This window comes from Silurus meridionalis, chromosome 6 (genome assembly GCF_014805685.1).
Source record: "Silurus meridionalis isolate SWU-2019-XX chromosome 6, ASM1480568v1, whole genome shotgun sequence".
Taxonomy (NCBI): Eukaryota; Metazoa; Chordata; class Actinopteri; order Siluriformes; family Siluridae; genus Silurus; species Silurus meridionalis.
The window spans coordinates 12,830,983-12,845,688 of record NC_060889.1 but is presented as its reverse complement, the minus strand read 5'-3'; the positions used below and the strand labels follow the sequence as shown (position 1 = coordinate 12,845,688).

Here is a 14,706-nt window from a genome sequence, read left to right as displayed (position 1 = left end):
TACCTGACACAGCCGAGTGGTAACACATATTCTCATATGCAAAATAGTTGAAATTTGACCGTGTTAGAAACTTTGTGTCCTAGTGTTTGATCCGGCCACTGTTGAATACAAGCTGTCAGTAGTTTGAATTATCCGAGTTATTGTCTAACAATTTTCATTATTAAGGTGGCATTGTCACTGCTATTAAACCCTTTAAAACTTTTAAACCTGCAATAGATCATGAAGTATTATTAATTAAAAGATGCAAATTGTATACAAAAACACTACAATCTACCAAAATTAGCTCTTAACCACTACTTTGATCATTTCATAGAGCCGATAAAATATAAAAAACAGGATGAAAGAGTAACTGTACTTAATGCTCTCTGAGTGTATTCGACTTGCAAATACAATTACATCCTCATTCAAGTGCACGTTCTGAAAATTAATACACACTGTACACTCACATGATGGCAGGCATACTTAGCATTATTGCCAGCAGCAAAAAAAAATTAGCAGGGGGGGCTTTCGTTTCTGGTGATCGTATATGAAAATAGATAAATATCTTTATTAAATGTTTTGGGGCCCTAAATGTATGTATGTATGTATGGATGGATGGATGGATGGATGGATGGATGTATCTCTTTCTCTCTCTCTCTCTCTCTCTCTCTCTCTCTCTCTCTCTCTCTCTCTATCTATCTATCTATCTATCTATCTATCTATCTATCTATCTATCTATCTATCTATCTATCTATCTATCTATCTATCTATCTTTATCCCCCACATGAAACAAAAAAACACACAAAATATCAGTTTTGACATTACAAACAATGAGAAAATACCGAACATCATCATTAGCCCATTGCACCTGACTGCATTACCTGTTACAATGTGCACATGCCTTCCAATTTCACTATTAATTTCACTTTGGGGAAAGTGCGACACCTTTTTCAAAATATTAAATCATTGGCGACCATATTAAATAAATAAGCGTTTGGTGGATTCTCTAAGACAGTATTTAATTTTCTCCAATTCCAAAAATAGCATGAAATCTCTAAGCCAGTGTGAAACTAAAGGTGGTTTACTTGATTTCCGAGCTAAAAGACAAGCAAAAGCACAAGTGTCTTTACATTTCCTGGACATGACGGTACCTTGCTCAGGTACTCCAAAAACTGCCATTTCAAAACTAGGCTTAATATCTTTAATATATGCCTCAGACAAGATTTAAAATATAGTTGTCTAATAATCAAACAATCTGGGGCAAATCCAAAACATATGGGCCGAATGTGCTCTAGCAGAGCGACAACGCTCACATGTGTCAGTTACATTGGTGTATATCTTGGACAGTTTAATCTTGCTATAATAGAGTTTGTGGAGGACCTTGAACTGAATCAAGCCTAAACGAGTACAGGATTATCCCATTCACTCTAAATAATGCATTGTTCCAGGTTTCCTCTAATATGTCCACTCTCAAATCTCTTGTCCACTCCGCATGGATTTTGTTCAGATTAATATTTTTGACTGACATTAAAGTATTATACACTTTAGAAATTACTCTCTTCAATTGTATGGAAATATTTAAAACTGTGCCAATAGTTTTGGATTAAATTACGAACTTGAAAATATCTAAACAAGTGTGATCTTGGCAGATTGTATTTTGAGAATGAGGCAAAAACATTATATATATAAAAAGTTCACTAAATTTGACAGGACCCGACTATTGCCACTGACTGAAAACTGAGTTCCAAGGAATAGGTGGTTCTTGAATATAGGGCTGGCTATGCAGAAGTCATTAAAACCTAAACATTGTCCCCTCCCCAATATTGCCTGACAGAGAATTGGATGTGTGAAATACACTATATGGACAAAGGTGTGTGTGAACACATTAGCTTAGTATGTGCTGAGCTTGGTTACACAAGGTGTTAGTGAAGTAAGGGACTGATGTAGGTTGAGGAGGCCTGGGGTGCAGTCAGCAATCCAAATCATCCCAAAGGTGTTCAGTAGGGTTGAGGTCTAAGCTCTATAGCAGGTAACTCAAGATCTTCCACTCCAACCCATATCTTCACTTCACTTTACTTTATGCAGAAAAGCATTGTCATGCTGGAAAAGGTTTGGGTGTTCTAGTGCAAGTGAAGGAGAAATGTTATTCTACAATTATGTGCCTCCAACTTTGTGGTAAAAATTTGAGGATGAATCACATATGAAATTGGAAATCTCAGGTTGGAAATTTCAGGTGTCCCAATACTTTTGTTCATTCAGTATAATGTATGAAATGTGAAGTATGAAATACCATATGGAATTGTACCTCATAAAAGTGTAATGTGTTAAATGAAAATATTATTGTGTAATAATTTTAGCAGTATTTCTAAAGATGTCACTTGTTTTATTCAAATACAATTCAGATTCTGATATAAACCGGCATTAGATTTACTATTTAAAACAATGGATAAGGAAAAAATTATATTTACCTCATGAAAGATTTGTTGAAATGTCTGATACTCATAAATCTGGTGTTATGGGCTTTCCATCCAAAATATTTCACACAATGTAATCAATGTATACTTGAGTATGTGCTCCTAATCTGGGAAAAATGTTTTAAGTCCGTCACTAAATCATAAGGAGAGGGTTGTAATGAAAATACATAGTAGGCAATCTAATAGTGGTTTCCCCTGAATTGCATCTTTATCTACACTCCTACACAAGTGCAGCCTATGTAGTAAAATAAAATAGTTATCGTAGTGAAAATAAATCACGTGTCCCTGTTTGACCTCGAAGAGAAAACTGACACATTTCTAGGTCTCCATGAAGATAAAAAATAAATAAGTAAATCAATAACATGCCTACACACAGATGTTCTCACACAGAGAAAACACACACTTCCTCATCAAACAAAAAAAATCATTTTTATTCATATCCTTTTAAACCCAATGAAAATTACAAGAGCATTTCAGCTTATTTAAACATAAAGGCTTTTACTTGTCACATGTACATTAGAGCACGGTGAAATTATTTCTTCGCGTACCCTAGTGATTTTAGGAAGCTGGGGTCAGAGGTTTAACAGCCTTGCACAAGATCAGTAACCCAGAGCCTTAACCACGTAGCTACCACTTCCCCAATTTCTAAAGTCTTTCTTCTGCATTTCAATAGCGAAAACGTTTGCGAACATGAGCGTTAATTATGTACGTTAACACTATGTATTATACAATTACAGTGTCCTTTATTAACATTGACACCCTTGTTAAACATATACTCAAGTTTTTTTGTTGGTTTTTTTTTTGTGTGTTGGGGGGATTAAACTCTGTTATGTTAGCAATTGTATGATATCATCCGTGTATTTTTGTGAATTTTCTAACAAATATTAGTTCACCCGACACAGCGACGCATTTACATGTTTTGCATTTACAGGTTTTGACAGAAATGAAGTTCTACTTCCTCATGGCAGTGTGCAATCATGAGCACTACATTCCACTGAACCTGCCGATGGCATTCGGTCGTACCAAGTTACAAAGAGTCCAGGGTACGTTCAGTTTCGCGACAATTCTCTCACGTGTTGTAATAATCCTTCATCCCTCCCCTTTTCCCTCCCGTCCCTTACTCTTACACTACCTTCACTTGTTTTTCCACATCGGGATCACTCTAACAACAAGCACACTGACATCAACAGCTTTAAACCCACATGTAGAAATATTCACGACTAATTTTGCGCAACATGTTACAGTTTGATCTCATTTCACTTTATTATTGTGTTCATTGTAATAATAATAGTTTATATTCATGGCCTTGCAGTCTGGCAAAACAAAATAAAAGCTTTTTATTTTCACTGTACCACTTTTACTAGAATTCCTGTACTGCACAGTGGAAGCACTTTTCCAGTCTAGGCATAGAATAGATAGCTTGTGCCAGATATCTGATGGAACATAGATGCAAAGATACATTTGAGCATCTTTAAATCAAAACAGTCGAAATTCTCTGGACTACCCGATCTTATCAGGCAATGTTTTTTACAAGATTAAGCCAAATGCTCATTCCCAGCTACAGAAACATTACATTGATGTAAACACCCGGTCACCTCCCTTCCTGCACGGTGCCCTCGTTTTTTTATTGTCTCTTTTCTGTTTGTTTTTTTGCTCATGATCAGATTTTATTTCGTACGCGGCGGAGTGTTTTGGCGTCATAGGTAGGTGGTGCCGGCGAATGCCGATGTAAAACAAGTCCGGGCTGCCCATTTATAACCACACTAACTGGCTAGCCACTTTCTTTGCAACAGCCATTATCCTGCTTGACCATCTAACTGTCATCGCATCTGACAATTCAGGCCTGGGCCTGTGCTTTTTCTGTTTGCTTTTTTTAAATGCTGAAATCCTATTGTGCATTATGCCATTTTTTTGAATGAGCAGTTCTTATTTCAATGAATGTGTTTTTTTTCAAGTGCTTCTGTCTGTGTTGTTTCCATAAATAAATGCACTTTCTCACAGGTAGGCACTACTTGTCTTCATCACACTTTTCTCTCCTTTGTGCACTTTACACTGTATGACTAGCAGAAGGATCTTGTGTGGTTAAGTGGTTTCTCTTAGTGCTGTGCTGAAGATGTAAAAAAAATATATCGAATTGTCACATACAGTAAAAAACAAAAACAACTTTGCAGCTTTGCACTCGGGGGGGATCCTGCTACATAAACCACAAGCTCTTTCTGGAACTCATGGTTGTGTTTTGCACAGAGTTAAGGAATGTCGTATGGTAAACAGTTGGAGTATCTTCCAGAGAGACACAAATCAAATCAGTTTTGTTGTTGTTTAAAAACAGTTGTATTGTACCACAAGCACTATGTTCTCATTAATTTCACAATCACCTTCAGATGGTCTGTGTCTTGATGGCTGAAGGAAGATCTGTTGTTTGATGTACATTGTCTGTTCTACTTCTTGTTTGTGCATATTTGTACCATACAGACAAACAAAGCTTCTTCCTGCTTGTTCAATAACTTGGAGTGCTACATTACAGTGTCCTCTTGTTAATATTGATAATATAAGTTACACCAATAACACTTTGCAGACCAGAGTCTGGAGTACAGTCTTACTGAGGACTATTGCAAGAACCACTTCCTGGTGGGGCTGTTACTCCGAGAGGTAGCCAAGGGCCTGCAGGGAAATCCGGACATCAGGCAACTGGCTGTAGCTGTCCTGAAGAACCTGATCATTAAACATGCCATGGATGACAGATATACATCCTACAAGGTAAGTAATAGCTGTTTACTGAGATTGAATTAAAAGTTGATGTCTCATTTCAGCAAGTACTAAAGATTTGTTAGTATTTACAAGCAACGTGTCAAAACCTTCGTGTTTAAAAAAACAGTGCCTTTGACTAAAATGCAGTCTCTCCTTACGTACCATTGGACAAATGTGGACTTGACAATGCCGTGTCACATTTATCTTTGTAATACTAGCCTTGGCTTTGAGTGTACATTTACATCTAATATTATGAATTACAGCTTGACAGTTTGACTCAACACTGCTCTTTACTCGAGCCAGTATCATGGTTTATGGACTTAAATCCGAATGCTCATAATTAACTCAACTTTGACTAAAGCCTTTGGAAAGTTTTGTTTTTTCCCCTTCAACGTATGAAGATTTCACAGGTGTGTATTTCCAGTGTACCACATTCAGAAAGCTGTCTCATCACTGTTGCCTATCAAATTTGCATACATAGCTGATCGTGCAATGCAATTTTTTTTTAAGAGATGCCCAGGGGCGTAGCCTGAAAGCATTTCTAAGGGGAAGTCCAATAAATTTATTTAAGGTCCATGGGGTCAACGCAGGCAGATGAAAACAGAACGCCATTATATAGATTAGAAATAAAAACATACCGAACAATTTAAAGAAAATACCATGACATCAGGGCAACAGAATCTTAGACCTTAGAAATGAACAGGCAGAAAGAATAGTGCAGTACAGAATGTTTACTAAATAAATAAATCCATTATATAATGGAACAGGGCCGATATGACACTCAATTGCTTAATTTGACAAAGAAATTATGGGTGACTGGTTTTACAGTTTGAGTTTCATTTGTAACATCAGTATTTAGATTTCAATACTTAATACTTTAAGATCTTAAAACTGTGATCAATAATTCAGTTTGTTTTTCAGTTTTTATCGTTACCCAACTTAGAAAAGGATTTTTCAATGGGTGTGTAATATTATACCACAGACGAGGACAACATCGCTCTCGCTGTTGTGCAGATGACGCTCAAACAAAATGTTAAGCTGGACACTGATAAGCAACTGCCTGTTATGCAAATATGTCATTCAGTCTACTTAGGCTTTAAATGTGGAGACAGAGAGAGAAAGAGCTGTCTGGAGATTATTTGCATTTGTGCATTTTATAGTTCGGATGATCCAAACAATATGCGTAATTCACCTTCTGTAGATATAAGCTTTAAATTAGAGTGCACAAAAGTAAACTGCCAGTTATTGACCTCTAAATTATAGATCAGGGTGTTTTAGATCAGATAGTTCAAACAGCTTTTAATACTCGCAGCTTCACAGCCAGATGGTTTTGGACAATAACATTTTGTTCCATCGTTGAGTCTGTGTTTGTTAGGCTTATGTGATAAACAATTGACCCAGTGTTTCCTTCTGCTACTAAAAAAAAAGTATGTTTCTGAGTCCAGAAAAGAATCCGGTAATGACAGGATGTCCTCTGTGTACTTCACTGACCTGTGATCCATTTATAAGTCTATGCTGAAAAGTCAAAAATTGTCAATGTTTACTTACAATTGTTTTGTTTATTTACATGTGTGCAGCGCAGTACTGCATCAATTAGTGTTTCTGTTTTATAGCTACAGGGTCTAGAGTTTGAGCTACAGTTACTCTCTGTGCAGAAAGACTAAAAAACATAAAATGCTGCTAATTATCTCTCAAATGCAACCAAGGGGCCATATTGGGGTCTAATTCTAAAGCATGTTTCTGGTCATAACATTAAAAGATTCCCTGAGTCAAGATGAGTTCAGTGCATCTTATCTTATCAGTCTTCAATTTCTCGCCATCTTTGATTTCGCTACTCCTTTATTTTGTGTACAGTTTTGTCCAAGCGTCACCGAATTTGGCCCAAATCATCTTCAGAGTAAGTCTTAAAAACGCAAAGTCATCAAACAGGAAGTGAGGGTTGAGTTTAGTAACAACTTGGCACACTGACACTGCTTTAATTATTATGGTGGATGTTGTTGTTTATGTATTTATGTATTTATGTATTTATTTATTTATTTATTTTTGATTGAACAGAATCACCAGGCCCGTATTTGTGTGCTCTACCTGCCACTCTTCGAGCTGCTCTACCAAAACCTGAACCAGCTGAATGCCAACAGGCAGCCTTCAAGATCTGGCTTTGGCATCATGGTAAGCTTCTGCTGATCATCTTCTTCTGCTGATATTTACTTCTGAAAAATCTTTGTTGCTTCGGTAGAAGTTCTGCTCTAAAAGAGATGTAAGGAACCGTTTCAAATTGCCCGAAAAAAAAATGTTTTTGTAAGTAATGTGCAGCTGGTTATTGTAAATGGAAATAAACAAACAAGACTGTAAAAATGCATCAGCATACAGCGTGCAATGCACAGCTCGATCACTTTAGAGCAATTATCTGTGAGCAGAAACTAATGATGAAATTTGTATAGCATAGACTTTTGGTGTCAGTTACAACATACAATATCATAACACACATACAGTCAAGCCCATTAAATATTTGAACATTGATAAAAGTAATTGTTATTGTGAGCTCTTCAGCATGCTTGAAGCGAATTGAGATGTGAAATAACACTGTTGTTGAAAGAGACATGTGGATGATGCAAACAGTTATTTAATTTCACAACACATTTAGCATTTTCTTTTCCCACAGCCATAATTCTGTGGCCATTCGAAATGGCCAGACTAAAAGACTTCGATATACACAAAATAGATGTGTAACTTTTTTTTAGCAGCAGTCTATAGTTAACTCTGAGGTATAAATAAAGAAATATGATATCATTATGGCTTGGAAAGTGAATAACACTGATTACCTTTACATAATGGCACATGTAAGTTTGTGGGATATATAAAAGGCAGCAGGTAAACATTTTGTCCCCAAAGTTCATGTGTTAGAAGCAGGACAAATGTGCAAGTGTCAGAATTTGAGTGACTTGTTTTACAAGGGCTACATTTTAATGGCTAGACAACTGGGTCAGAACATCACCAAAACTGCAGCTCTTGTGGGGTGTTCCCAGTCTGCAATTGTTAGTATCTATCAAAAGTGGTCCAACAGGAACAGTGGTGAACTGGAGACAGGGTCATCATTATGGCTTGGATCATTGATGCATGCGGGTAGTGAAGGCTGGTTCGTGTGGTCCGATCCTGAGCTTCTGTATCCTACAAATTCTGTGAATGAATTTCTGTACTGCTTGACTTCACATGTGTTACTTCACTTGGAAAATACCTGCTTCGAGCAGGTTAAATATGCAGAGCATATACCTATTACTCAAACTAAAATGATTTCTTTTTTTCTAAAATGTTTCCTCAGTGCAGAGATGATGTTTCCATGACTAGCTTAGACCCTCGGCGTGCCAGTGCAGCCATTGAAAAGGACCCGAGTGAGTAGAACGAAGATGAGAGATTTGAATATTCAACATTCATTTATTTAGTAATTAATAAATTATATGCTAGATGTCAGTGATGTGTTTATTTTGTAGCTGGACTGGTCACAATGAACGGACATGTTAGGAGAGAAGACTCGCGAAGCTCGTTATACGGAGACCCCAGCATACCAGAGGTTAATGAGGTTAGAGTCTTAGAGTTGTATCGTTGTAAGGGTCACCTTGACAAATGTCTTCTTTATTTCTTTGAAAGACTTTAAGGCCCCGTTCTCAAACTCCTGTCTATTTGGAACATAGGATATTACTTTGTTTCACACAGATTCTGTTTATCCACAGTGCCATTAACACATTATTTATAAATAAAATAAAAAGTTCCTAATATTAAACCTACACTACTGGTGAATGTCATGGCAATTGTTAGACTGTTGCCATAAGTTGCTGTGTGGGTGAACACAGACTAACAGAGAGACCATTTGTATTTAATTAGAGCTGGTGACTTCCGGTGACATAACCAACAGCAACCAAATGAAACAGCAAATAAATGTGGGCAGAAGTTTAGATGTATGCAAGTATGAAACAACTTGGAGCAGTGATGATCCAACACATGATCTATCCACCAATAGGACTAAAGAAACACACACAAGGCCCAACTACCAATGGTAGTGCAGACAATAAAGCACATGTTGCCTGTCGACAAATGGAACTGAAGGTAGTAGACTATTGGTGATTAAACTACCAATGGAAATGGAAATAGTATAGCACACATAGCCCAAGTACCATTTGGAGTAAAGACAGTAGTACATGTGATGCAACTACCAATGGGAATAAAGACATTTGAGCTTATGTGATGATTCTCCCAATGGAAGTGAAGACAGTAGAGCGCACACAATCTTTATTCTGATTTGTAGAACACTAGTTGCGTCACCCTCTAATTAAAGTCGGAAGGCCTGCTGGTGACTATACAGTGCAGTGACTGGTGACTTGTAGCGAAAAGACCAATGTGTTTGTGACTGTACCAGGAAATAAAGCTGTGAAAACCTTTTGACTCAAAGGTCAGGTAAATCATGTGAACAAAAAGTGTGTTCAAATAACCACATAGTCTCTCATCCAGATTTAATTAAACATCAATCCCTTTACACAATCACAACCAAATCACGAAATGTCTGAAAAACTGTTTGCACTCTGGTGTTTTTTTAATGCAGTGTTCTTTTTTGATTCAGTTGCAAAGACGTGGCTCCACAATGAGCAACCTGCCCTCCATAGGGCGCCTTGGACATTATGAAGTCAAAGGACTGTTGCTGTGTTTTCTGCACATTGTAAAAACTGTATCAGAGGGTCAGTATAAACTGTTATTTGCTGGAATGATGGACAATATTTGTTCTGTAGCTCTTCTAATATATTTTTTATACAGTCTTCGTTTATTAAACATGTTTTGTTTCACTGTACAGAATTTAGTCTTTAATAAGCCCATTTATGAAAAGAGGGACAAATACTGTTGGTTTACCTTAACCTTAAACTTAACTTTCTACGCATTTTTATTTTTATTTTTTCACCAGATACACTGCTGGCTTACTGGAACAAAGTGAATCCACAGGACATCATGAACTTCCTCAATCTCCTAGAGTAAGTTGAGAAAACAAAAAGCATTTTTCAGTCATTCAATCATTAGCAGGTATGCAAAGTCTTTGTTTAAACTGCCACACCTTGTAGGTAGGTATGATTGTGGGGGGGAAATCACACGATGAGTCACACTTTCATTTGGGTGTGAGATGATAATTCCAGATACATGAATAGCAGTGATAAGAGAGGGTTGTAGATTCAACACTGAAGGCATCAAAACTATGAATTAACACATGTGGAATTATATATGGAATTATATACATAACAAAAAAGTGTGAAACAACTGAAAATATGTCATATTGTAGGTTCTTCAAAGTAGCCACCTTTTGCTTAGTTTACTGCTTTGCACACTCTTGGCATTCTCTTGATGCCTACTTTGAAGAACCTACAATATGACATATTTTCAGTTCACTTTTTTGTTATGTATATAATTCCATATATAATTCCACATGTGTTAATTCATAGTTTTGATGCCTTCAATGTGAATCTACAATTTTCATAGTCATGGAAATAAAGAAAACTCTTTGAATGAGCAGGTGTGTCCAAACTTTTAGTCTGTACTGTATATATAATATATATAAACTTTTGGTCTGGACTGTATATATATATATATATATATATATATATATATATATATATATATATATATATATATATATATAAAACACTTCCCAAACTTGTGTCCCAAACATCAATGCCTTTTAAACATTTTGACATGTTTTGTTTCATGTGGTTTAATAATATTAGTTACTAACTTTAACAATGACTCTTTCCATTTCTAGTCTTTTGGAGCTGTTTGGTTTTCCACAGTAAAGGATACTTAATTTTAATATTGTCTTCATTCATTTTAAAATGTAGGTCTTATTAAAAAGTGCAATAGTTATTCAGTTTTGTTTGAATGGTGCTCTTTTGGCAGACATTTCTTCAGCACCTCTACCTTCTGACCCCACTTGAGTCGGAAAGAAAATCAGCAAAACTTTAACAAAAATATTGCTTCAAATGTTATTGTTTTTTTTTTCCCGATCCCTCCATTTTCAAAGGACCAAAGGACCAACTGGCATAATTATAAATAAGAATTATAGGGATATATATACAGATTATTTTTTTTATATTTTGCTTAACTGCTCGAGACATGATATTGAATAAGTGTGTCTATCCTTGCCTAACTGTAAACAACAAACTAAGCAGTTTTACTAAAATATCTTGTGTGTCATTCTGTAAATCTGTAGAATAAAAAAGAAGTCAAATCTGGTATTACAGTCAGGTATTACAATGAATTTGGAGCTGGTTTTAACCTGCTCTGCTATATCAAAGTTTTAGCTATCGGCCTGTCACATCAAAATGTGGTTTCGGTATGTGAAATGTACTTGGAGTATAGTATGATAACAAGCCTGATTAGAGGGAAAATGTACTGTCATATCTAGGGGTTATTAGTAGTGCTATGTGAAGGCTGCCTATAGTGGTTATGGTTAAACTGTGGTAAACTTGTGGTATGATTGTTTTGTGGAATACTTAACACTTGAAAATAATGCAGAAGGTATTTACTGGTATGCAGGGAGCTCTGGGGATTATAAGTACCCATTGGTAAAGGTGCATTTTGTGGTTAGTTTGGTTAAGGTCCCAGGGATGGTATGAGAAAAAGGTTAAATATGCAACCATTGTTCTGAATTGCGTTATGAACTAAGTTGATTAGTGGAACCATTTTGCCATTTACTTATCCCCGTGCGGAGTATGAAAGCAAAGCAAAACTACATGCAGCAGTGGTTGTAATGAGCTGCAGTGTCATCAATTACATGGTGGTAGGAAGGCATGCGGCCAACAATTTGGCCAATTTTGTGCCAACGCATCCTGTTTCTGTCTCTGCCTTATCTGTGAATTGTGTTTGTTTGCAAACAGAGTGACTTACACTTTGCTGTAGGTGTTCCAAATGAACTTAAACACCATCTTGTGAAATTGACAATGTCCGGTTATAGGCTCACTGTGAGCCAGCACATTTGCTGTCTGTCTTTATCAACCCAGTAGGTACACAGATCTCAGAAACATGATGTCTCTGATTGTTCAGCCACTTCTCAAGTTTGTTCATCCAACTCAACATTGCTTGCGATTTTGTGCTTTCCAATTTATGTAAAAACGACTTCAAAGTTTATTGGTCCATACTAATTTTATGGTTGCCATATAATGCTGCAGTAACAGATTTCGAAGGACATTGATAAAATGTTCTCTGAACTTTATAGTCTATACAGGGTTCCGATGGATTGTCTAATAGATGATTTTTAATCCTAGCGCTTCCACATGTGAGATCACAAGCTATCTGGTTTGTCATTAGCCAAACAGCCGCTAGTCCTCCTGATAGCGGAATACATAAATAACTGGTTTGTAGGAGCTTAGGGCAAATTCCATAAGTTTCATAACCACCACCAAGAGATAAAGCTAGCCCAGAAGAAAGGAACCTAAACTCATGTCACTCCACTTATATCCAGGCAGAATTTAATGTTTTTATACAGCAATAGGAATATAGACATTGAATGTTTTCACTCCTGTTTAATAGAATTCAATACACTTTTGTTAGATTTAGCTGAATAACCACAAATAATTTATTTTCACTGTTTTCTTTTTTGTTTATATACCAAATTGCTAATGATTTTTTAACTCACTGTAACTTTAATTAATCCGTTCCTAGTTTTTTTATTCTAATGAAGTACCTCTTGTGTTTTGGGCAGGATTTCTTTGGTTCAGTTTCGTTTTGTTGGTAAGAGGAACATAAACAGGTAAGAACTGTATTGTACTGTTTTTTTTTTGTTTTTTTTTTTTGTTTGTTTGTATTTTTGCTGTTAATTAATAATAAATGTTTAATGACTTTTCAAAAATACAAGCTGTGCCATCTCATGTTATGTCACAATCACAGAATATACAATCAGGTTTTGTTTATATAGAATATATTTTTTATTGTACTTTGGTATTAGTGCTTTTTGTACACCTCTTTGTGTGTGTTGTCTGTGTAGGTTTCAGGAATCTTGGGTTTCGAGGGCCTTTTCCTCAGATAGGAAGTCTCAGACGATGCCTGTGATGCGTGGGCGCTCCAGTCTAATTCAGACCAGCCTGCAGCAGTTTAACACCCTGGAGGCCTCTCATACACTCAACACAGGTACTGAGCCTTGTTCTCAAAAGAACATAGTTCATGCATATTGCAGCTCATAACAATATTTTTTTCTGGGAAAAACTCATTTATTCTCCATCCACTTGGCCATTTGTTACATTGAGTCTAAACACTGCAGCACATGACGAATAGAATGAATATACACCTGATTGATATTTTAGGTGGCGGCTCAACAGAAGCTGAAATGAACCATCAGGCCCTGTTAGAGGGTAACATCTCTACCGAAGCTTGCCTCATTGTGCTGGACACACTCTCACTCTTCAGTCAGAGTTTTAAGGTAGCACAAAAAAAAACTAGCTAATTTCTCAGGATTGGTTTGTGCTATTGGGCGTTGTGCATAATATTTTGTAAATCGGTGCCTACAGAACCAGCTTTTAGAGAGTGATGGCCACAACCCTCTGATGAAGAAAGTGTTTGATATTTATCTCACCTTCCTTAAAGTTGGACAGTCAGAAGTGGCATTCCGACACGTCTTTGCATCTTTACGATCTTTTATTTCCAAGGTGAACACACACACACACACACAAACACAATGATGTCTCTTGTGTATAAAGGGAACTATACATGTAATGTCTATATTTATGGGGAATTGTTTTTATAGTTTATTCTGCAAGCACTTATACCAGAGGTCATGATTGCAATATTTTTTATTCAAATGGCATTTTTGATGGTTGCATGCAGTTTCAGGTGACTCTCTTCAAGGGCCGCGTGACCTTGTGTAGCTCGTTGTGTTACGAGGTGCTAAAGTGCTGCATGTCTAAACTGGGAAGTGTACGTGGAGAGGCAGCAGGCCTGCTCTACCTCCTCATGAAGAACAACTTTGAGTACACCAAGAGGAGGAGCTTTTTGCGCATGCACTTACAGGTACAGCAGGGGTTTTTTTCTCTGTAGTGTCTTTTTGAGACACGTAAACAGCTTTTGTTTTCCAAATCAACGGTTTGCCATCAATGTCTTCAGGCATTCATATTATTTAATTGTTTGTCAGCCTTAAAAAAACAAACGATTTAAAAATAACACAATGATTTAATGATAAAACACGCAAACTGTAGAGTAAAGCCTATATAGAAGAGAATAGGCTGCTTTACCATCAAAGAGCGGAACAACTTGGTATTAATGCAAATTTGGTTTGCAAAAATTAGGGTGTACACTTATATCACTTTATAATATACACTACATTATAGTTCAAATATCTCAATCTACATGGAAACGTAGAAAAGAAATAATTTTTAATGCATTTCAGCCAAATAGGTTAGAATAATTAGTGCATACAAAAAAAGTTTACATGTACACTGCCTATATATAAGTTATCCAGGCCTAAAGTTGGTTTCCACATTCT

The 14,706-nt window shown here is 36.4% G+C and overlaps 1 protein-coding gene across 1 annotated transcript in view; it reads left to right on the top strand.

Annotated features, from left to right (window-relative positions):
• The window catches only part of dock11 (dedicator of cytokinesis 11), a 67,958-nt gene that overhangs the window by 34,393 nt on the left and 18,859 nt on the right, over positions 1-14,706 (top strand). The window contains 12 exon segments of the mRNA XM_046850970.1: positions 3,385-3,496; positions 5,029-5,210; positions 7,257-7,370; positions 8,521-8,590; positions 8,690-8,778; positions 9,814-9,928; positions 10,150-10,216; positions 12,934-12,981; positions 13,216-13,358; positions 13,532-13,647; positions 13,736-13,873; positions 14,052-14,234. Coding sequence (XP_046706926.1) covers positions 3,385-3,496; positions 5,029-5,210; positions 7,257-7,370; positions 8,521-8,590; positions 8,690-8,778; positions 9,814-9,928; positions 10,150-10,216; positions 12,934-12,981; positions 13,216-13,358; positions 13,532-13,647; positions 13,736-13,873; positions 14,052-14,234 — 1,377 coding nt within the window.